The 25,153-nt window shown below is 39.8% G+C and overlaps 1 protein-coding gene across 1 annotated transcript; it reads left to right on the top strand.

Moving 5' to 3' along the window:
* Positions 1-1,727: 1,727 nt before the first annotated feature.
* Positions 1,728-24,968, top strand: TMC3 (transmembrane channel like 3). Its single transcript, XM_026060540.1, has 22 exons — positions 1,728-1,837; positions 3,137-3,280; positions 4,641-4,716; positions 7,137-7,218; positions 7,923-8,029; positions 9,363-9,461; positions 9,554-9,696; positions 11,203-11,350; positions 12,368-12,411; positions 12,567-12,714; positions 13,518-13,627; positions 13,785-13,863; positions 14,376-14,621; positions 16,317-16,445; positions 17,160-17,227; positions 17,460-17,588; positions 18,616-18,726; positions 19,248-19,373; positions 20,715-20,793; positions 20,989-21,031; positions 22,199-22,496; positions 23,272-24,968. The coding sequence occupies exons 1-22, from the start codon at positions 1,728-1,730 to the stop codon at positions 24,131-24,133; spliced, it is 3,381 nt and encodes a 1,126-aa protein (XP_025916325.1). The 3' UTR covers positions 24,134-24,968.
* The last annotated feature ends 185 nt before the right edge of the window (positions 24,969-25,153 follow it).

A 25,153-nucleotide genomic window follows, 5' to 3' on the forward strand; every position in this document is an offset into this window, starting at 1 on the left:
TTGATTAAGTAAATACAGCACAATGAACATAACCATGATCATGGAAAAGTAAAAATTTCTCAGCAAGCAGCAGTATTTTAGATTTGTTCAGAGCAGAAGGAAAAAGCAGCCTGTGCTATTCTCTGCAGGAAATCTAGCAGAGAGAACTTAATGTTCTCTCTTGTCAGAGGCTGCAAATAAAAGTTAACYACCACAGACCATTGATTTATGCAACTGAAACCAGTGCCGCATTGTGCCCAGAGCTATTAAGGAGAGAAAATACCAAGTTAGGAACAAGTGAAAACTCTCTATAAACTCTTCCTTTTTCTTCCATGTTGTAAGAGTCAAATTATGGCAACAGAAACTATTCATATCAAGTTTTCTTGGTCTCAGTTGTGCTCTGCTTTAATAATGTCACCCAGTATACCCACAACATCTACGATGGAGAAAAGGCTCTGGAAAATCACTTGACCATGCAACGTGTTTTTCAGCTGCCCTGGCCCTAGCAAAGTTTGGAGCAGTCTATTCTGTCCTGACAATCCAGTAGCAGTATCCCAGAGATGCTGATGGGAGAGGAAGTGTTGGAGCTGGCTAGAGGAACTGTGGCAGGGGACTCTCCACTGGGGAAATACGACCACGGGCAAGTACAGTGTGTCAGTTGCCTGGTAGTTAATCTTGGATTATATGGATTACTTTTAAAATAAGTAAAGGTTACTACTACTGTATTTTGGTTATGACACCTCTGAAACTGAAAACTGGGATTTAACTATCAGTTTTAGAATGCACATGAATATTTTTAGTGAATTAGCCCATCTGAGGATAGTTAATGATGCAATAGTACAGGGGCATGATACTGCTCTGAGTGCTTTAAAATTTGTGATATATTTCATGCCATTTTTGTGAAATGTAGAAATGTTATCATTATTTGCAGATGGGAAGGGAGGCATAAAAGTGCCAAAACATGGCCCAGGACATACAGGAGGTGAGACAGAGATCTTTTAAAGTGATTTTCTGTCTGGTAGATATACATTTAGTAGCTATTAATTTTTTAATAAAATTAGTTAAATAGTAGAGCTCAAGAAATGGGTAAGCATCAGACAGTAAYGTTTTCCAGCGTTTTTTGATCTCGGAATCGCCATTATCAAAAATCTAGAAAATGTTTATCATAAACTTTTAAAAATGATGCAGTTAATTGATGGAACTGAGCATAATTAAGATACTGCAGCTATCCAGAAAAAGTGAATTGCTTGGTAACCTGTACTTGTCTGAATATCAGGTATTTTGATACCTCCAGAAGACATAAATCTAGGTATAATGAATGTCGCTCCTGCTGAGAAGCKGGGGCCTCAGCCCAGGAAAGGAGCAGCCCCCAGGTCCTGTGGAGGTCATCCACCAGGAAAGGATCTGTAAGTCATGTGGGAAAATGACATCACATTCTTCAAACCCGGCTTTTAATTTAGGACTGCAGCTGCCCCACCACTGGGCTGTGTTTCCTACCTCACGTTGGGCAGCTCGTTTAAAAGCACCCCGACGCCTTCGCGGGGCTGCTGCGCGCTGCCGCTTTAAGGCGCGCACGCACGGCCGCGCTGAGCACCGGGCAGCGGCGGCAGCCTTCTGCTTCGCAGGGCTCGGCAGCCCGTCTCTGCTCTCCCCTTAGAAACGTTTGCTTGTGAGGCATCCGACCGGTGAGCTAACGGCCTCCTTCCAGCGTGACAGAGTTTCGCCCAGCGCGGGCAGCAGCTACCACCATGGCAGCAGTAACGGGCTCTGCTGCAGTGAAAAGTGCAAAGTCCTGCAAAAAGTATCGAACGGTGAAGCGGCGCGCCAGCATCTACACCTACCAGGAGCCACCCCACAGGTGAGAGAGCTTCCTCTCTTCTGCTTGAAGGGCAAATCTTCCTGGTCTAGCCAGAAAGTGGGATTTTGTCTTTTGTCTTTCGTTTAAACAGCCTAGCAAGAGGAAGAGGAGTATGAGAAAAATGAAAGTCTTTTTCTGTATTCAGATTTATTTTAAACCTCTGTTTTATTTTCACAAAAGTCATGTTCAATAGTGTACCACAAACTTCTCCAGTGTAACTCAAATGAGTTCAGGATAGAGCAGGGTAAAAAAAAACCCTCTATTGTTGTCCTGCTTATTATGTATTTCCTGTGAATGTCCAGTATGCCCAAGGGTCAGAGACAAAATAATGGACAGATGGATTTGTGGTCTGACTATGTATATTCTTCAGATGGTCTTACAAAGTGTGGCTTAGATTATGACTTATTTCTAAGTCATTAAAAGGGTGCTGCTTTTTTTTCAGCAAAATTGCAGGGAACTTTCCCATCAAATATATGGCCATGCAATTAGAAAACTTACTAGCTGATATTGCTGTTGCAGTATTTTGCAGTTCTGTTTGTTTTATTCAGAGGGGAAACTCAACTGACACAGATTTTTAGACACAGTCCCCTACAAGAATGAATATTGCTGCTGCTTTACACGCGATACCTTGTTTCAAACATGGAATGAGAGCTGTCACCACAGATGTGGTGACAATGTCAGAAAAGATGATTTAATAATCATCCACAGAAATCTGCTTAGAGAGGCATGAATCTTTTTGCAGGGATGTGTAATTCTTGGTGACCTGGGGGTCCCACGCTTCTGCCCCTTCTCCATAGGGAAAGGTAACAAAAGGCCGGGGCGTTCTAAGCATATTAGCATATTCCCCCCATTTTAACAAGGAAATACTTTATCATTGTTACTATCAAAGTAAAAGATCAACAACAAATGGCAAAATAAATGCATGTTAAGTGCTCTTGCTGGAAATGTTTAGACAACACTTTGTTCCAGAAAAATATATAAAGTGTCCTGATAGCATGATGTACGAGCTGTTTGATTTGAAATGCTGGGAGTGGAAAGATTTGGATTCCTAGTGGGAAACATGGATAATTTATGACTGAGCAGCAAGGGCAGCGGGGAGAGTTACATTGCAGAGAGGGGGAAATCATCCCAGTTATTCACCAACTGTAAAACAAGAAGATTCCGTAAGTTCCCTAGCTCATCGCTGTTACGTTGTTCTAATAAATGGATCATGTGCAAGTCTACAGTTTGCTGGGGATCTGAATCAGAATGATTTGTCCTGTGTTTTTCCTCCCATGTGGTGTGTGCTGGGCTGCTCAGTAACTCGGACAACGATAATGGCGAAGAAAAGGCTGACAGTCACGACCCAGAGCAGATCTTTCAAAACATACAGTACCAGAAGGAGATTATGTCCAACATCCGCTGCAGGCCATGGCCAATGAGGCAGAAACTGAGGGCGCTCAGGTAACGGAGTCTGTATGAAAGCTTTCAGGCCCACGGATCAGGGCAGTGTTTCCAGCCTCAGAAGTATTTCCGTCCAAGCTGGAACAGGGTGAGCACAGAAACGATTAAGAACTGCTAGGAAATTACACTGTGAGGACACTCCTAGGAGACAGAGAGCTGCCTGAAGGCAGGAGCCCCAGGATGGGAAGTTTGCAGGATGAAGCAGTTCTGAACACGTCCCGGCATGAAGTCACCCTTTTGCTCTTTAACTAATAAGCAGTGTGTCTGCTGTTCAGAGGCCTAAGGAAAGACTGTGCATTCTGTGCGTAATGCTCAGTGATACGTTTTGGAGCTAAATTGTTTCCCTCTGTCCCATGAGGCAAAAGTCTGCCACTTTCAAGGTGACTGTATGTGACAACAGGGAGGCTTTACGGAATGAGAGAATAGAAAGTGGTCTGTAATTTTCAGGTATTGCAAATGGCAGTAAATACTCCACATTTGTTGGTTTAAAAGGTACATTCAGTGTAGTACTGTCATGTCTCACCGTTTAAAACTGCAGTTATTACATTAACAACGCCGGATTTACAATGCAGAGTGTGTGGGGGTGCCCATCTCTCTTTGGGCTGCCTGAGTTGTGCCAGGCCTTTCCCTGGCCCGACTGGCGTAGTCTGTATGCCACACTGCACTGGTTGGCTATTTGGGGCTTGCTTTATTTTTTCCTCTTCACCTGGCATCTTTCTCTTAACCCTGTCTGATACTAGAATGGCATTTTAGTCATGAGGAAAATACACCAGCAGTAGTCCTTGTTTTGTCTTGGGAAGCAAAGAGAGAGTTTCTCTCTCTTATGCAAAATCTGTGACTTGCTACCTTCCTGCTCCTGTATGATTTTTTATTGATGAGCTTCCAATAACCCCCATCCACCTTCTCCTGAGGTCAAAGACTGATTATGACCAGAAGTAGGATCGGCTGAATATGCTTCTCTATGTCTTGCAACAGCTCCACRCTGTATTTGCAGAAGAGGGGTTGATATCCACATAAGATTAACCAGACTCTAATGGGAACCTTTTTAATTTTACTCATTTAGGTTGTGCCATTTTAAAAGAAAGAGACATTAATTGAAAGGACAGAGAAAAAAATAATAGAGAACTCTCCCTGCAGTAAAAGATTTGAATGTTGAGTTTTCTCGGACAAAGTTCTCATTACTTTTGAAATGATAGTAAAAACCTCTTAAAATAATTTTGCCTGATTCAGGAGTTTATGGTTAGACAACCTATGTCAGTATTTCACAGCATTTGGCGGCCTTGCTAGTTGCTACTTGTGTAGAATTAGGGGCTCAGAGTAGTATGATCAATGTAAAACCAAGTTCCACCTTCTTGTGCAGACAAGCTAAAGAGATTGTGCTGAAGTATGAAGGAAGACTCACTAGAACAAGAGGGTATCAAGCAGCTGGTGCAGAGGTATGTCTGTTTTTTTCTTAAATTACATCTCTTTTCTATATTAATGGTCATCTGCATATTTCATATGCAGAAGTGTGTTTTCTATAAAATCCTGATCTCCAACTCAAGAACTCTGTAGAGGGGGGAAAAAGCAGTTAAAAGCTTCTTTTTGTCTATTGTGAATTTTCCTTTTTGTTCAGATACACAGTAGGCAGGAAAAGAGATAATAGCTATATAATTATTTTAACTAATGCTACTTCTACTGACATGGACAATTCTGTATAATCTATATATCTGCTGCACAACCTGCAGCTTGATTCCTTTCTCAGCGTTGTGAACCCCATTTTCAAATGAAAGTAGCAATCCTAGCAATTCTCATGCAATTCACAGCATCTTTTTTTTAATTAAAGTACTTCAATTTAAAAAAATTAATTAAATCAAATTTTAATTCAATTCAATCAAATTTTAATTAAAATACTTCAAATCCTAATCTAAAATCCTTGTGTCACCATAAAAAATGGATTAACTTTGGCCAAAGAGATTGATGATGTATTCATTAATTAAAATGTGATTTACTTCTCTTTGGTTTCAAGAGATTAGATTTCATGATATAATATTGACACTGCTGCTGACTAAAATACAGTTTGTTTGGGTTTTTAAAACATCTGGCTGTACTATGAAAGATACTGTAAAATGAATATGATATACAAATATTATTTTCCTGTTGCTATTGTAAATTCATTCAACAAATGAAAAAGTGGACTCAATTTTACACATGGAGTTTTGTGTTTCTCCTCCCATATGCATACCCCACAGTATGTAGGCAGATGCTTTTCTTCGGGCATGCACAAAATAGAAGTTGAATGAAGACTTTGCAAAATATAACCACAAGTTTTCTGCAGGTGTAAATCRTAATATACAGACTTGGGAATTATAGTAGCTGAATTTGTTGCTGTTGAATATGAAAGCTCGTTCTTTCTCTTGAGGTTATGCTTCTCTTAAATGTGAAGCTAGCTGTGTGTTCATTTTTTTGTCCTAGAAATCCAGTTTGTTTAGTGCGGTGGGATTCCTTCACAAATTATATAGAGGCTGTGATTAGTACTGGCTTAATCTAAATATAGGAAACATTCTACACAGTTCTTCTCAAGGAGGACCTGTGCTCATAAATCCATCTGCTCTCAAATTCTGTCTTGGCTGTTTTTGCTTAAAAATGCCTCTTTTTACTCTGAGATCTAGTCACTCACCTCTTTCTCATTTCCTCTGCAAAGGGTCTATGTTGCTTTGAGTTGTTTTGTGAAATTTTGCCTGGGTTTGTTGCTCGGATTGTTCTGCAGGTGGGGTTTGGTGTGAGAGCGCCGTGCCTGGCTCTCTGTAATGGGACTCCATGGAGCATTCATTCACTCATTCTTTACGTGCAGGTGATAGATTAAAACTTCCACTGTTTTGCAAAGCGTTTACATTCTCTACTGCATTTTCTGCTGCTACTAAATGAAAGACACACCAAACAAATGTGTCTGAGCCATAATTATGCCACAGTTACTAAGCTATCCGGTGGCCAAAGACAGATGGGGCTCTGCGTGCTCAGCAGTGTGCAGGCAGAGCGGTGCATGGCCCTTCTCCAGGCATCTTGCAGCCAAGATGGATCTGGCAGCATGGGGAAGGGGATATCCTGGGCACAAGCAGAGTCCAAGGCTAATGGCAGCTAACTCACATTTATTCCATTCATCTTGCAGAGAAAGTGGCTCCGTTTAGGATTAGATGGTAGACTTAGATTAAAATTAAAACAAAGGCCAATGGAGTGACGGGACAACAGAGGAGGAGACATGGGGCAAAGGATAGGAAGGGAAGCTAAAAGGTAAAGTTAAAATAAAAGTCATCTAATGAAGTGTCTCTGAAGGATGAGGAAGGAAGGGCCAGAAGAGAGAACTGCAGTGAACCAAGTCACCTGCTAAAGTCTGTGAAATACCCCCACTTTGGCTGCTTCTGCTGCCTGGAGTTGCTGTTTGGGCTTTCTCTATGGCTCCTCTCCCCTGTGGCCCTGATCCATTGAGGAGGTGAWAGGGGAACAGTGCCTGTCTGCTTCCTTCTGTGGGTTCCTCATGACCCTGCGTGTGTCAAACAGGTAGATTGAGGGCTCTTGTCTTTACCCTCGGAGGTGTGTAAAGGCCTCTCTGTGTCTCATATTTTTTGGCATTTTCCTGGTAAGCACAGTCAGGGACTCCTGTGCCCTCCCATGTTTTGCATGTTTCTGAACTATGCTGTGGTTGGTTTTACCCATCTTACCTCACAGGTGTGCTGTGAGACCTTAGTAATTAATGTTTGTAATATGCTTTCTGACCCCAGATGAAAGAGGCATGAGCAAAATGCTCTGATGCATTTTTGACTTATCTTTTCTCATGCAGAAGTAACACACCTCTTATTTCTCTGCTTTTTTTTCTCAGCTTTGGAGGAAGTTTATTCGACTTGCATATAATTTTGTGGTGATATTCATTCCTTGGGAAATGAGAATAAAGAAAATAGAGAGTAAGTATAAAGACTGAATGTATTGAAGAGTAAAGCACTTGCTGAAATTATGGGTCTTACAGTTTATGTTTGAATTTACTGAATTATGTAATATTTGGAAGAGAAATTAAATGCAAACTTTCATTAATGTCATCATTTTCATTCAAAAGCTTGTTTTTTCTACTTTTCCTGGTTCCTTAGGCATTGCACAATTCTCAGTTATGACTGTAGTGTGGGGTAACTTTTAAAAAATCAAATTTGTCCCTCTGTGCTTCTGAAAATAGAGGAAGATTTGGGTATAGCTTATCACAGTCCATGGGACTGTATCCTTGGGCCAAGCCCACGTATGCCCAGTCTCGAGTGTGACATGGAACCTTCCTTGTCAGCCCTAGAGTCTTTGAAGTATTTAGAGCAGCCCTTAATGTCATATCAGCAGTCAGGTCATACCTCCGTGCTTCAACAGCAAATGAAGATGGATGCTTGACATCACCCAACATAACTGCTTCCTGTGTAAATACTGCTGGGGATTATCAGACTTCCTACCAAAGTTTGTTGCAAATATATTTTCTCTTTGACACAATAACGTTTTTTTCTACCTAGCTGTTTGCCCTGCATGAATGGGGCAGGTGTTTCTTTTCTTTTTACTCTTCAAATAATGCTTCATGAATAAATGATACCAGCTTTTTTACACTTGTAGCTCAGATAACTGTTTTTTGTGGTTTAAGGTCATTTTGGGTCTGGAGTGGCCTCTTACTTCATCTTCTTGAGATGGCTGTTTGGAATCAATATCGTACTTACCATAATGACAGGAGCATTTGTAGTCTTACCAGAGGTAAGAACCCATCGTTAATATTTACAAAGGAATGCTGCACTGTTGCACTTTCCTTTCTGAATTAAGCAAATGCTACGCTTAAAGGCATGTATCAGTTTTAAAGGCACAATTTAAAATGAATTATTTAAAATAAACTCCACTGTCAAGAGTTATTTCTGCCAAAGGATAAGAGAATCTTGCTTTTAGTGTTAGAGATGACATTTTGTCAATGAAGTACTAATGCTTTTACGGAATATTTTTTTATATCTGATTGCTAAAATGGAGAACCAAATCCTAAAAGCTGCAGTAGGTATGCTCAAGTGTGCTCAAGTCCTGCTATTGTCACTTAAAGGCAGAGAAACATAACATCTCTCTTTCTCCAGAATCAGGTTTTTGTTCATTAGAAATCAGTTCTTGAATTTCTGAACAGCCCCAACTTTGTTTAGTTGCATCCAGATAAGGCCATTTGTTAACAAGAAATTGTGAATTACAAATCTAAGAGTGTATCTAATACAGTAGACATCTGAAATTTATGAAAAATGACTTAAACTTACCATCTACACTTCTTCTCTAGTCCACAACAACAGATAAACACCTCCAAAAGACAGCTCATTCCATCTTAAGCTTGGTGTCTGAAAATGTTGCTGACTGGCCTTTGAAGGAACCCAGCTTTCTCCATTGACCTAAGTGAGAAGATTAGGTTAGATTAGTTGGTTAACCTTCAGAATCTTAAGGAGATAAACCCCACTCTACATACTGCTCTATCTTGCCCCAGGATAGAATAGAGCAGATAGGAAGGTATGTTAACATAACAAATGATTTATAAATACTGTCTTACCTAACCTAACCAGTGCTTTAATGATGTTGTCAGAAACATGTGAATATCTGTTTTTTCTTCTCATTGGCTAAATTTAAAAAAGGTCCTCAAAAAAAGGTATTTTTTATCTTTTTTTTTTTTTACTATTGTAAGTAAAAGTAGATTTAATCTTGACATACCATTTTGAAATCAAACATATTTAATTTAAAAATGGTAAATTAAAATGAACGGTTAACTTTTAAACAGATTTTGTTAATTAAGTTGACCTCTGTCGTCATTTTTCAGCCATCTCTAAGATGTCCACAGATCACTCAATTACCTGAAAGGTAGAGCTCAGGCGGCAAAAAGCCAGCTGGTTTAGTCAAAATTGAATGCAGTGTTTCTCATGAAGTTTCTAGCTTAGGACAACGAATGACCAAAATACTTGCTATCCTCATAGTGTCACCCATGCAGGCAGCTCTCTGCATGTTCTGCTGTGCAGCCGGTGTGGTCAGACAGTCTCCACTCAGCTTCTAAGACCTTGTCCCTTCTTCTCAGCTACTGGCCGGAGCACCGTTTGGCAGCACAGTCAGCAAGACCATTCCCAAGGAGCATATTGCATCTGCTCAAGATCTGGACACCATCTGGTCACTAGGGGCAAGGCTAAAACCACTCTTTATTGTTTTGTTGTCCGTGTTCTGTCGTAGCCAGGGGTTGGTGCTCATATTTACGGACTCTGGTCTTTGCAGGGCTACCTCCAGTACTCTGTTTTGTTTTACGGCTACTATGGTCGTGACAGGAAGATTGGGAAAGCTGGGTACCGGCTGCCTCTTGCTTACTTCCTTGTTGGAATGGCAGTGTTCGCTTACAGCTTTATCATTCTCTTAAAAAAGTAAGATTTCCATGTATTGCTGTTCACAAGCTTTTATGTACAGACAATTGTTAATGTTAATACTTATCCCATTTCCTCTGTATTTATTCCCCATAGTTCAATTAACCTGTTCAAGTCTGCTAATATCAGGGAGGCAGATTGAGTTTAATTCTAGCTTGCTCTTTATCTTGCTGTCATCTATATTCTCTCTCTCTTCAGTATCTCTAAAAGGAGGGCAGTAGTACACCATGCATGGGGCTTCGGCAGATTTATGCCCTTTGTGTTTTTGCAGAATAAGGTCTGACTCTCACTGAAGTGTTTTCTATTTTCCTCTTTCCTGGTATAAATATTATTATGAAAGGGATTTAGATTTTAAATGTAATGCTTTCAGCGTTATTATTCCCATTTATTGAAATACAAATATAAAAATGCTGTCATACATGTAATAGCTTGGCATCATTTGAGCTGGTWTGTGGCATCCCGTTCAAACGCGAGCTCGTTGCCTTTGCTGTTTAAGAGCCGGGAGCAGGAGTTTTGCAGGAGAGCGAGCAAGCCTGCCAGTGCTGACCATAAATCTAGGAACATGCAATGCCTGCAGTGGGGCAGGGTCACGCTATCCTTCCTCCTTTCACTTTCCCTTCCTCTCTTGATAACTATTTATCTGACACAGTGCAGTCCAGGGTGATTTTTAGCATTGCTCAATACCTGTATCCATTTCCAAACTGATCCTTCCCTTTCATTTGTTTTTATTCTATCTGCTAGTTTGGGCCTAGGGTCACTGGTATGTTTGAGACTGGTCTGCACATCTGCAGTTTTTGGGGATGTGATTAGCTCTTCTCTGTCTGACACAGCCCACTGACTCTTTGCTTGCCTGCTTGCTGTTCCTCTTTTAACATTGTTCTTTTGGATGCCCTTTCTTTCATAAGCTATTAATCTTCATTACATTTCTTATGCTTTGCAATATTCTGCATTCTTGTCTACCTAAGCTGAATAGGCCTTTTTTTTTTTTTTTAACCCCCCAAGGTCTGTAAAATGGCACTGTGTTTCTGTTTGACAATAACATATATTTTGAGATGAAAGCAATATAAAAAAACCAAGCAGATCTTGTGCATGATCACTAGCTTTGCCAGACTAATGCATAATCACAGTAATAGTGATCTTATGTTATAGTATATTCTAGCTGGATCCTACCTGGCGATCTTAAAATTGAAATATATTAAACCTCACTAGAGCTGTGGACTTAATTTGCTTTATTTGTCAGCTATAAAGAATGCAAATGTCATCAAACTGCCCTTCCAAAGTCAGTCATTTCTGAACTAGAACATAAGTGAAGTTGAAGCTGGTTCATTCTCTGAACCTCACCCCGCTTTTACTTTCTTCAGAAAACTGCTGAGAATGACACTAGTTGCCACAAATTTTTGGTAGTTTTAAAGATGTAAACATTTGAAAGCTATGAACCAAACCACTGACTTTCTTCATATGCATCTTCACACATTGACAACGGTGAATATTTGTTCTCTTTTACAGAATGGCAAAGAACTCGAGAATGAGTTTAGCAAGTGCCTCTGATGAAAATTACACTTTCTGCTGGAGACTGTTCTGTGCTTGGGACTATTTAATAGGAAACCCCGAGGCTGCAGAGAGCAAAGCTGCTGCAATAGTTAATAGCATTAGGGTGAGCAACTGACCTACAAATTATTTTGATTTGTTTGTTGATTTGTAAATTAAATGTGCTTTTCCTCTCATTCCCCTACATTTCCTATTGTTTCTCAGTACTCATTTCTGGATCTGTTTGCCTAGGAGAGGGCTGATATCACATCTCTGTGGTGTYGCAGTCATATCATACGTTGAATCCAGATTTCCCATTTATACTGAAGACAAAAATTAAGATTGAGATAGGACATCCTCTGATGTGACTTCTTGACGACACTGTCATTCCATTTCATTCTGTCAYGTTCTGTCCCGAGAAGGACATTGTATTTCATGAAGTGTTTTTCATGCCATTGTAAGTGGGAAAAGAAGTTAGACTCATTGAAATAAATTTGCCTATGATGCAATTTCATTAAATAGTGGAATCAAAAATATTTTTAAAATGTAAAAGCATTCATTTATTTTATCTCTACATARCAAATGGTCCAGGTACATATTACAGCCCTATCAATATGAAGAAGTTGCATTAAATACAGATGTTTTCCACTTAGATTTTAAAAACAGATATGTTTTTCCTCCAAAGCAATTTATTCTGGAAGTTTGGGGCCAAATGGTTCAAACTGTAATAAGCTGGGAGTTTTAGTTATTTCAATGGCCAAGGATGACTTTTGACAATTCTGTATTACATTACTGTCATATGAATTCCACAGGCACATCCTGCAAAAAGATCCGGTAGCGTAAATCTTTGGAGGTACTTGGTTAAAGCAAATGAGATAACACATGTTAGCAGGACGTAACCAACACAGCAAGAGACAACAGAGACTAAAGTGCACAAGTATTCAATTACTGTGTCTTTGTTTCTTCTTCATTGCTTAAGCTCAATTAGCCTTTCTAACAAGATGCACAGGACAGAGAGGTATTTTTATCCTGGCACCTCCAGGATGTGAAGACTTTTATTAGTATACTTGGTAGCTTGTGTGAGGGATATGTATGTTATTTTTGTTGAATGCTATTAAAATGATAATGCTGTGTTTCTTTCAAGGAAGCTATATTGGAAGAGCAGGAAAAGAAGAAAAGCAAAAACCTGTATGTATATAAGATCAGAGATACTTTCTAAAGCACTGTTTCAATGCAGATAGCAGTGCTAATGTGCTTGTTTCATACTTCTAAAAATCATGTTAGAAAAAAAACCCTGGTGCCATAAGACAACCAACTGCATTGGCCGTGTGATTCTTTTCCAGGGCTGTGACGATAAGCTTAAGGATTATTGCAAACATCCTTGTGCTTCTCTCTCTTGCTGGAAGTATTTACATCATTTACTTTGTTGTGGATCGATCCCAAAGGCTAGAGCGCACCAAAAAGGAATTGACTCTTTGGGAAAAAAATGAGGTACAGTGTTTTGTGTATGACACCTCTGTGTTAGACGTAGGATTATTGTCTTAGGGCTCTCTATAGCAATAGGGTGCACTGAGGTGTAGTCACAAGACAGTTGTCAGGAGAATGAGGAACGAGACGGCAGAGCTGTGGTTACATGGATTTCCCTTTGCATGCTTGCTGCTTCTGTGCTGCAGCACGATGCTAGCAGAGCCGAAGCGGGCAGGGGGATGCAGCAGTTCCTCGTTGCACAGGGACTGCACTTCTAGGTGGCCCTGATTTGGTGAGGACAAAGCATAAACTCTCTTCTGTCACTTACAAATCTACTTTTGTGCCCACAATTGAGCTGAGGGACACTAGGCCAAGGGGTTAGAAAAAATTGTTMGGAATGGCATCAGCTTTGACAGTAGCCATTGATTTCAGCTGGAGGATACAGAATGATCTGTGAGTATTTCCCTTCAGAGGAAGGAGTGGATACTGAGAACAAGAAGCGAATGGGATATGGAGGACTGTTCAGCTAAAGATGCTGTCTTCCAATTTCCTGCATTTTAAGTTTTTATTTTAATTAATAAAGTAATAACTTTAAAGCTAGCATATAACTGTCTGGAGTAAAGACTCCTGAAGAGWATTCCAGATCTATAATTTTGGATCTCATTTACTGTTATTACTAATGTCAATAATAACTTTCTAAAGCATGTTCTCCAAGAACAGCAATCACCAAAGCATACGCATCGGTAGTGTTTCAATCAGCATTCACCAAGAGGCACCACAGATCTACATGGAAAGCTACAAAAATGCTGTGTCTTTGTGTTCTGTAGGTAAGCGTTGTTGTGTCCCTAATTACAATGATTGCACCCTCTGCTTTTGAACTTGTGGCAGCTTTAGAGATGTATCATCCAAGGACCACTCTTCGTTTTCAGCTTGCCAGGTACGGGGAATAATATACAGTGTAGAAACAATGTGGGGAGCACGGGAGGAAGAGGAGAGGTGTTTGGTCGTGTGGTTTATTTCAGCCAAAAGAGAGAATGTGTAAGAAGCCGGTGGGATAATAATGCTGACAACCAATACCTCATTCTTGTTCTCAGGGTTCTCGTTCTGTATCTGGGAAACCTCTACAGTTTAATCATTGCTCTCCTGGATAAAGTGGACAGTATGAGTGTCACTGTAAGTGTCGCTTGATGTTTTATGACCTGTAAAACTAGTCAGCTTTATAGATAGAGTTTCTTTTATTGTAGAACACGTGAAGTCAGATGTAAAACTCTGAAATCAAAGCGTTAAAACACATTAGTTTGTTAGTAAAGTCAAGTTTAGTCTGTAATGTTCATTTACAAATATTTGTAATTTTTTTAGGATAATTGGATCCACTTGATTGCTGGTGTATAGTTTAAATAAACAGATTTCCTCTGCATTGCCTAGCTACTTTAAAAAAAAAAATGGCCACCACGTTAGGCCAAATGTTTCCAGCTACCTAAAATCAACTTACAATATTGTCCTTATGAATTTCACCTGAATCTGTACTTTGGCAGCTACTTGACAGTTACCTAATTGCTGCTTGAAAATACTTGCAGAAATGCATTTGTGTGCATTTTAGAAGGCATGAACATCTGCATGTATTGTAAGTATGAAGTCAGAAAGGACAGTTGAAAATTTCACTTTCAAGACATTTATTCTTTCAGGACTCTGAAGTTAACTATGATGCAAGTAATTCTACCACCTACTTACCAACCAAAACTCTTCCTGAAGAAAAGAATTTATCTACAACTATTCCTGATGTACAAATTAAGAGAAACAGCACTGTAACACTGGAAGACAGTCGCACCCAAAACTTGACAGTTTCTGACTCACTGGTTAACAAAACAGTTTTCTTTGACTATAATACTCAAAATCCACAGGATCAGTGCTGGGAGACGTATGTTGGTCAAGTATGTTACTGTTTTATTGTCTCATCAATTTATTCCCAATCCATGTTTGACTGTAAGTTAAAATCATGTTGTGCTGAGTTCTATTTCAGAAGTTTTCTTTATGCAAATTTCAGACTTTTAGCTGATTATGCAGAGTGATATAGTCACAGATGTGAGCTTTCTTTTTGTTCAGTATCTACAATGTGTTTACTGTTGTACAGATGTCCTTTTCCCATGCTTTGGTCTCTGTTTTCAGCTCTGCACAGGCAGATTTCTACAGATGCATGATACGGATATAGGTCCCATTTTTAATAGGATGCATCCGATTGAACTCATGCATAGAAACATGACTACAAAAATGTATAAACAGTAACAAGAACCCTATTAATATCTTTTTAAAATTCAGTCCTGTGCAGATTCAAACTCTGCTTGGATAGATGTGAATGCTATCCATAAGACTGTGCACTTGGTCACTGTGTTGTATTTCTGCATTCTCTATTCATTCTGCCTTTGTAAATCAGAAGAGAATTGAGTCTTCTCCCACTTCTTCAGACAGCAAAGGGACAACAAAAGGTTTCCAACTACTGTCAGTCCACAGGAATGGAGCCAGTTGGGTGGTAGCGCCATGTACTCGTGTGCCCACAGTTGCAGAAAACCTGCAGACTTAATATGACACTTTTTGTTTCCCTGCATGTGAAACAAACATTACTTGTGGCCTTTACTTTGAGCAGCTAGCAGTCACATTAAAACATACATAGAGAATCTTTAACCACACAAAATATGAAATATGTCATTTGATCCCAATGTGCTTTGGTCTCCAAGTATCAGTGCTGCACTTAATCTAGTGGCCTAGACAGGAGATAATGATGTCAGTATGTCTCTGCTTGCTTAGCTCCTTGTTCCAGAGTGAAAAAAGATAAAGGTCTTGTTCTGCAGGCTGTTTGGTCATCTGGGGCAAAAGTCCCCTCCTAGGTTTATTGGGCTGATTTCTATTCTTCTATGCCCTTCTCCCTCTTCACAGGCATCACTCACTGAAACTCACTTGGTCCTTGGGGTAGAAACCATCCACATTGTATTTAGGTAGCCAGGAATTTTTTATAACTGGTGTTCTTTTTTTTTCTGGATGGGCTGGAGATKTTTGGAAATATGTTTTTGATTTAATTGTTATGTTTTTAAAACTGTTAAATATGGCATAACTCAAATCAATTGCAAATCTTAGCACTATGCAGATCTCCTATGGCTTGGTGATCCCAGTGCCATTGAGTTTTGGTTTTGTATGAGGAGTAACCATTTCTCAGCATGAAACACTTAGCAAGTGCGCATTACAACAGCCAGTCCAATAAGGGGCTTGGGTACAACAGAATACACAAAACATTTCAGTTTATCTAGATAAATTTTCAGAAAGGCAATTAAAAAGAAAGCTTGAAACAGCTATGACCAGAGATTTATTGCTGCAAGCAGTAGAAGAGGCACTGAAAATCTGATTACATTTTTTTCTCTTTGCTAGAATAAAGACAAGTAAATAAAAAAAAATCTGACCTCAAGAAAAGCTAAAAGAAAATATATTTATATATTCAAATCACCATTTCATCAGAATACTAAGCTTGAGCCAAAATACAAAATGCAAATACAAATGCAAAATAAATCATACAGAGAGGTWTGCATGTCCATTTGTTTTGAGAATGACTCAGTATGTTGGAACAATCTGTGTTTCAGGAAATGCTGAAGCTGTCAATTATCGACATGATTTTCACAGTCGCGAGCATCTTGCTAATTGATTTTTTCCGTGGACTCTTTGTCCGATATTTAAGTGATTGTTGGTGTTGGGATCTAGAAAGCAAATTTGTAAGTACATGCTTTAATTTTAACAAATTAAGATGATGAGACTGGGTAGGCTTATTCCCTTAGTACTGAACATCCTTAAAGCCTTTTGGCACATTAATAGTTTCTTGGTAGCACGTATCTATAAAGGCACAGCTCATGCTGTGTAAACTGGGTATAAACTGGAGGATGCTGGGTAAATGTTGAGGTCAGATGTTTTTCCCAAAGCTACTCCCATGGCCATGGTGTAAAAACTTCTTTTCCAAAATAAGATCATGGTGCAGTCGGTGCAGTCCCACAGTCAAAGACAAGTAATTTGTGGGCCTTTTACAAATAGAGGGCATCGGTTGTTCCCCACATCCTCTTTTCTGTAGCCGTAACAACTATCCATAATGTAGGGTAATGTATCCTTATTGCTCCAAGAAGCAATAAGTAAAGGCATGTAGCCCTTTAAAAAAATCACGGTCATACTTGGTTAGCAAGCAGCTGTTGGCATGAAAGCCTGAGCTCTGTCCTCTTCGTCCTTAACTAAACAAGTGAAGTAAACTAGAAAGGAATTATTTTTTTTAATTCCAGGCAACAGAGTAAGTTTTACTGTGTTCTCACTGCCTGCCCAGGGCTAGTATTTACTCTGGAGATTTCAGGCTATATGCTGTTTTGCAAACTGATTCAGTCAAATGTTTCTAATAGATGATCTGAAAAAAAAGATTAATTCCACCTACACTATATTTCTTGTAGCCGGAATATGGAGAATTCAAAATTGCAGAGAATGTACTGCATTTGGTCTACAACCAAGGAATGATCTGGTATGCAATCTATAAGCGATTTTTCTTGTCCTTTGTTGGTTGATTACCAAGTCAATGTGGTAATTCCCAATGAAACCTATCCAAATAGGCTATTAGTACAGCAGCCTTTTATACTTTATTGTATTAAGAGATTGTTGATAAAGTGAGCCGTTGACTAACTGCTTAGTATATGTTTTTGCTACCAAAATTGCTTCTGGCAACACTGAGCACTGAAATGACATTATTCTTCTAGGATGGGAGCCTTCTTTTCACCTTGCTTACCTGCATTCAATGTTCTCAAACTGATTGGACTCATGTACCTGAGGAGCTGGGCTGTGTTAACATGTAATGTACCACATCAGCAGGTTTTCAGAGCATCCCGGTTAGTCCAAATAAAGAATAAATCAAATGCAGACAATAGAAATGACTTCTGTGTATAGAACCAAAATGAGAGGAGATCTTAGTGCTGAAAATTGAGAAGCAAATTTGACAGTAATCTTGACAATAAAAGTCTGTGAAGAAAAAAAGAGTTACTGAGAAACTGGAGAGTTGTACGRTTATAAAGTAGGGTGGTTAAAGGGATATACACAAGTAACATAAAGGGACCTGAATTGCCTGAGGTTGGCTTGTGACTCTACTGAAAAACTTGGTAGACATTCACTGCAAAAAGTCAAGGTATGAATTTTGCTGGACAGTATCCAGAGTAGAAGGACTCATCAGGGATTGTGTCGCTTCTCTGAGGCAATTAACCAATACCATCAGAAGGATTTTTATGGCCACAGTTTTGGTGGTGAATAGAAATAAAACTGAAAATACATCAGGGAATATTCCTACACCAGTAAATCCAGCCTAACACAAATGCTCCATTTCCAGACAAGTCTGATCAAGTGGAATAAGCTACATGTGTAAATGTCTGCAAGTCCCATTTCTTGATGTTTCTGTCTTTGAAAACTATGAAGTATCTTGTCCTTTAACAAAACAGAATTCCCCATTTTAATTTGATGGTGATAAGCATCTTCATTCTTTCATCAAAATGTAAATAATTGAGGGTTTCTTTAAATCTTAAGCATCAGTTATTTTTAACATGTTTTGAAGATGAATCAAGTTCTGCCACCTTTTTCTCCTCCCCCCAGCAGAATTGGGAGGTAAGCTTAGTTTTTACAGAATGGTACTATAAATAGTTTTCTGGCTGTAGCAGTGACATCTGGAAAGCAGTGCAAATAAAATTTTGATCATTAAGAGTCTGCTCATAGCGGCTCTGTATGGACTTTCTAACCATAACAGAATGATTTTGATCTTTCAGAAACATAGATCTTGAACTTGTTAGGTAGACACAGACTTATCCTTCATGTTGCCTCTGTTTTTCTCTCTGATTAGTATAATCTGAAAAATGTTATGTCTTCCTGCAGATCCAATAATTTCTACTTGGCTATGTTGCTGTTCATGTTGTTCTTATGCATGTTACCAACAATTTTTGCTATTGCTCGATATAAGCCATCTTTAAACTGTGGTCCCTTCAGGTAAGTTGTTATGGACTAATTAAAACTGCAAAAATTTTATTTCTCCCTTTCTCAATAAATGCATCAAATTCAATAATACCCAAATTACCAATAAATAAAAGTTTATAGAAGGGACTGTGTTTTTGTGTTGTCAGTGTTTTCCAGTTCAAGAATTAATTAGCTGAATATGTGAAAGTCCTGAATGAGGCTAGACATTTTGGATTACATGCATAGTTCAATTATTGTATGTTTACATAATGTAACGTGCCACCAAGCAATCTACCGCATATCACTGTCTTGTGAACGTGAGGTGTTTCAATTCAAGCACTGCCAAGGCTGGTCAATGTTTTTGCACTTTTGAAAACTTGTTAAAAAGTAAATAATGAAACAAGTAGCTTATATATTTTTTTTTCTTTTGATTATATTGTTCCAAAGTGGTCTTGGATGAAACTTTTTGTTTGTTCAGTGCAACATTGCTATAAATTTGACTTACATGGATTTGCTACAACTTAATTTTATTATCATTTTTCCCCCTCTTGTAGTGGACAAGAAAAAATATATGATATTGTTTCAGAAACGATTCAAAACGATTTTCCTGCATGGTTCAACACAGTGATTACATATATCAGCAGTCCTGTGGTTGTCCTCCCTGCACTGCTACTTCTATTGTAAGTACTTTGATTTTCATAGCAAAGTTAACCTTGTTGTATTAATCCTGGGCTTATCTCTAGAGAGTCAAATGTTAATACTAAGGAACAAACACTGCATTATTGTGATTTTATTAGGCATATTTGAAAAAAATTTATTGAATGTATGCTGTAGGGATCAGACGGGAATGAGATCATCACATTTTCAAAAGTAATTTCTCTTTCTGGGGTACTGTGTTAAAGGAAGTTCATTGTATCATGTCAATTCTTACAGTGCTGTTGGTTCCGCGAAGTTTTAAGATCCCTTTTCCTTCCCARGAGCTCCTCAGAAATTAATTTTCCATTTCCTCATGGTCATTCATTCAGTTTAGGACTGAGTACAGATTCAGTCTATCATTTAAAGAGGCTACCCAGTCATCCTTATTCCTGACAAGATAAATCAATTATGAAGGTCTGTTCTTAAGTGTTAATGTAATATAGCTTCCTGCAGACTTTCCAGTGGAAGTCCTTGCTTACTCCCATCTCTAAATAATTGTTCACAGCTGGTAATTAATATTTACTTTTGAGCTGTTTGAAATTCACTTTGCTTCTATGAAGTATCATGTTTTACATGTACCTCTATATCATTTTTTCCCATAAACTACAGACCAATGCAGAATTTGCCCCACCAGCCTAATTTTTTACACAAATCAGAAAGACCCAAGCAATGCTTCCTATTTGTAACTTTTTCCTCTGAAGTCCCAGCCATGTAAAAACACATATTTACACATTCAAATAGATCTGCTGACTGCCTCAGAATGATGGCTAAGCACGTATGTAAATGTTTGTGGTATCACAGTCTAGTTTATGAAACTTCTTTACTCAATCTGAAAGCCAGTGTAATCCATTATGTCAGGCCAGATCTGATCTCAGCTCTGCCACTGTAAATAAGGTGTTATTCCAACCAAGTCAACAAAATGACACTGGTATGAATGTGCAAACTCAGCTCTGGTTTTAGCATCTCTGTTCAGTAACCTTGGACTGGAAAGAGGAGAAAATATATCAAAAGGTTGTTTTTTCTGTTACCAGAATTTAAACAAAGACTGGGAACGGGCAGGGTTGCCAGCATGATGAAACAATCTGCCAAAAAAGAAAGAAAAAAAAAAGTACAATTGGAATTGCTGTTAAAAAATAAGTTTTCAGTGTCACTTATTTTTAAACTTCCATGTATGCTTGCTTGAAAAAGGGCTGTGATCATAGTACAAAGGAAATGCTAKAAAGCAACTGAGCCTGTGTACCATTTTGTTGACCTATAACCCTTCAAGAAAAAACTCTCAGGCATGTTTGATGTGACTTATATTCAGCTCTGTGTTTTCCTTCTAGCATGCTAATTTATTACTTGCAAAGCATTGCAAGATCATTAAAATTCACCAACAATCAACTGAGAATGAAGATTCAAACAGTAAGTACAATGGGGTTTTTTTTGCATACAAGTTGGTGGGTCTTCACAAAAGTACTAGCCTTAATTAAATCTCTAAAGTCACTTTGTGTTTCACAATGTAAAATCAATCCTGTATTTATCATCCTTACACAGTAGTGGGCTTGCTTTCTAATCTGTAGTAATCTACTGGTTTTCATTCTCATGTATGTATTTTAGGAAAGAACTGAAGATAAGAAAAAGGTGGTTCAAATGGCAGCAGGTAAGTTGGTGAGCTTTAGAAATACCACTATTAATAAAGCATTTAGACACAAAATCATTTTGATTTCTCATACACATAGGTAAATTCAACTACATTTTAAAATCTGTATTTCCTGTAGAGTCCTCCTTTTAGATGGTTTTTGAGCTCATCTTGACTTAACCTTGGCAGTGTTTAGGCGTAAACTACACACAAGGCGTGTAGTTTACACCTAAATTCCATTGGGATCCACGGACTTGGTATTTTCCTGCTTTTATCACCTCGCGAGCAGGAGCTGGTAGGCATTCTGTGATCGTTCAGATCTTGCACAAAATACATAGGGTAGTAGGCAGAAGATGGGAGAAGGGAATGGCTCCTGTTCTTTGACCTGAGTGGGTCAAACACTTCCTGTGCGGTGAAAAGGTTTCAGGCTTAACTGTCTACTATGCCTGAGGGCACGTGAAACCATCCGTTTCACTTCTCAGAGTTTAGCAATGAAATAGCAGGGGAAGGTGGGGAGAAGGAGGCAGTCTTTCTAATCCCTGCCAGTGAAACTATTCCAAACAAGGAACAAGTAAAAATTTGCTAGCCCAAAGAGAAGGGGCAAGCCATGATTCAGTAACCTTATAGCTGGACCTTAATGTTACTGACACCCTTATGAAAAAACTTAACCCAGCAGAGATATAAATGATGAAATACTTGATGTGTAGCAACATACTGATCAGGAGAGACAACTAAGGACAATGAGATATGTTTCTTAGTTGGATTTTCTTTGTAAAAGAAATCAAATTCAGCTTTAGGCTGTGACCAGCATGCTGTCACTGGGGTCAGTTTCCCGAATCTGGCCACCTTCATACGGGTAATCGTGTCTAATATAAACTAAAACTGTGCTCTTAAAAAGAAATGTTTGTTTCTTGCTCATTTTGGACACCTACAGTGCAATTTTTAGTGTTTTCTCTATATACCCCAATGTTATGAGGACCTTCTGTCTGCTATGTACTGCAGTCTGCCAGTCCACCCCTTTATAACCGTGTCTCCCAGTACGACACAAGTGCTTCTCTTGTTGAACTCTGTGGGGCTCTGTCAACACTGGGTCCCTTGACTGAAGGGTGAATTTGAGCCAGTGCATATACACAGCAGCTTCTAAATTTAGAGCCCTGGAGAGTTCCTGTAATAATTCCTGTTTTCTAGCCAGAATCCAGAATCTGGATGGGAATGACAAGAGACCAGAGCAAGAAAGTGATATTATTAGTCAAGAGTCCTCAGTTCGGTCCTCAACCCCCCGAAAAAATGGCAGTGTCTTGAACTTCGAATCTCCTGTGAGCAAAAGCACCAGAATACAAACCATTTCCCAGTCTGTTGCCCAAACTGTGCCCTCAGCTGATGCAGCAAGACCTGTCAACACAACTCCAACAACTTCAACCTCTTTAACGCCAGCTCCCTCAGTACCAAGCGTACAGAAACCAAGGAGCGACCACATCACAAACAGGCAAGACTCTTTTGATTTTGAAATGGCATTTTTTCCAGTAGCTCTGTGACATACCTGTGTTTATTTACAGAATGTACAGTCTGTACATTCAGACTAACTCTGTCTGCAGCACAACAACTGAGGAATTTTTTAAAAGCAGATTCACTTATTACTACTACTCAGGTTGCTGGTAACAGCACTGTCTCATTTCTCCCTTAATTCAGTTGCCAGAGTGGATTATAAGACTTTTGAAATGATTTAGTTGATGGAGTTCACTCACACCTCTAAAACAAAGGCAAATATTAAGCTGCCCTTCTGGCATGTAAAGAAAATAGTTTGTGGGGGTTACTGTTTTCATGAACAAGACAAATACAGAAACAGTTAAGGAATTTGTGCAGAATGTCTTTGGAGGTCTAGCTGTAGGATGACGTGTTTTCGACGGGTTGGTTCAGACAGCTGACTGGTGCTAAAGCACCAGCTACCTGTTTTTTTCTAGTGATCAATTAAGAGCATTTTTACACAGTTCTTACCATCATAAGAAAACAGATCTGGAACGTACCTTGAGAGGTCAATAGTCTGTTGCCATTTCCCAGGAAAGGAGAAGAGTATCTCCTAATTTCTAGCATATGTTTCTCTAACTATTCCTAAAAAGTGTGAACAATGGAGATTCCACAATCCCCACTCTTATGGTCTAGTGTTTGACTTCCAGAGCAATACATTTCTTATATCTGTTTTAATTATACTGATAAATAAGTCTTTTTATATTTCCTTTTTTTTGTTTTGTTTTTTCCTAAAGGTACCCAAGCGTTGTGCATGGGAGTGCAGGTGATCTTTGTAAAACAAAGCCCTACACACCAGTGACTTTCAAAAAGCATGTTGAAGATGTTCACTCTGAGCCTCTCTTTAGAAAAGGTATTCGACAAGTGAATCCAGATGCTCTTGGGGCAGGAGCTCCTGTTTTTGTGGGACGTAGACCACATGCTACCAGATATTTTCTTGTTAACGAACATGAGTCCCGCAAAAAGTTGCTCCGTTCTACTTCACGACTCCCAAAGCACTTCAGAATGGACGAAGCGGGAGATATTATTGAGTTGTATCCACGCAATGTCAGAAGATATGTGGTTCRAACACCACACCGGATGTATTCCCCCCATCCCAGTGAAGAGGAGGACGATGAAGAGGATCTCAGGAGAGACTTGATGAGCAGAACCCATCGCCCCCGCTCACTGTCCGATCTTCGCCCAGCACCCCGATTTTACATTGGGGAACATGCTGATGGCCACGTTCTTATGGGCAAGGATATAGCCAAAGTGCATTACAAATCCTGGGATGATGGTTTTGAGCTGGACCTGGATAGGCCCCCATATGCTTACAAAAAAGTACACCTGAAAAATGTTGAAGTTGACCAGCACTATCCTGAGCAACGTGTGAAACCTAAGTCAAAGCAGAAGCTGGAACAATCTCTAACAGAATCTGATTCCGTTTCCATTGAATCCAGCAGCGATCCGCAGAACAGCGGCAATGACCAATACATCCAGGTCATTCACAGCAAGGAAAAGTACCTGAAACCTGGGGCAAAGCTCACCAAAAAGAAATCCAAAAACAGCATTGATCTAAGTGTGTCTGAGCCTAATGATCTGGTATGCTCGAATGTCTGAGAAAGCGCCCCGTCATTTTTGTGTGTTGAACTGGTGCATCTGCACTTCTTGCACTTGCTGTTTGAGGTCSCCTGGAGAAACTGTAACGTGGTCTTTGGAATGGCAGTGTACGCAGGGGAAAACATAGCTAGCCTCGTACTTTACTGTTAACTGTACCTCGCTTTAATAACACAGCTGATGCATTGCAAAATTTGGAAGAGAAAATTATTCCAACTTACTACTATTATGCTGTAAAAAAAGAAAAGAAAGTATTGTAAAATCAAAAGCTGTGTACTTGGACACAATTAAACCAGTCCAAAAATACGTCAGGTGAGACTCTTTGACACGGTCACGGCTGGTGTTTGCACTGAATCAGTCCAGCAGGCAATCAGCTTCCTGCAAACACAGCGTTGCTCTCTGCAGTATAATCTGTGACGTTTTTCCATGCCTAGTTTAAACGCGGTGTAGCTCAAACAGAATAGCAACAGGTTAAACTCAGGGAGTACGGAAACTCGGGGARTACTGAGTTTCTTCAGACCGTACTCTGCGGGCAACGGAGCTGCCTGGTCAGAGCAATCGCCGCCGGGTGCGAGGTGGCCYGGTAACGCGCCGGGGAGGCGGCTCGGCCCCCGGCAGAGCTCACGGGGAGACGCCAGGGAAAGCTTCCTCGCCGTGGCCTTCCTAAAACTTATCTCGTTCCTCCTGATTTAATTCTATCCTGCTTTTCACACACTGTCACAATTTTACAAGTTCTTCAGCTGCTGAACATTGCTTTTTCTTTTCTTCATTTCATTTGGGTTACRCCTGGATAAAACGCTGTTGCGCCGCCCGCCCGGCCGCATCAGTACGCGACCGGGGCCTCCCGCGCCTCTGAACCAGGAGAACGAAGCGGCGCTACCTGCAGCCGGGCTYCCCGCGCCTCCCGCCGGCCGGAGGCCACGAGCGACGTCGCCTCGCTGCCTCTCTCCCCTCGCCTCTGCCTCCCCCGCTCCGCCGCAGCGCGCAACGGCCACCGGCGGCCCCGGGGCTCCTTCGCCGCCA

This window comes from Apteryx rowi, unplaced genomic scaffold, assembly GCF_003343035.1.
Source record: "Apteryx rowi isolate R43461 unplaced genomic scaffold, aptRow1 scaffold_17, whole genome shotgun sequence".
NCBI lineage: Eukaryota > Metazoa > Chordata > Aves > Apterygiformes > Apterygidae > Apteryx > Apteryx rowi.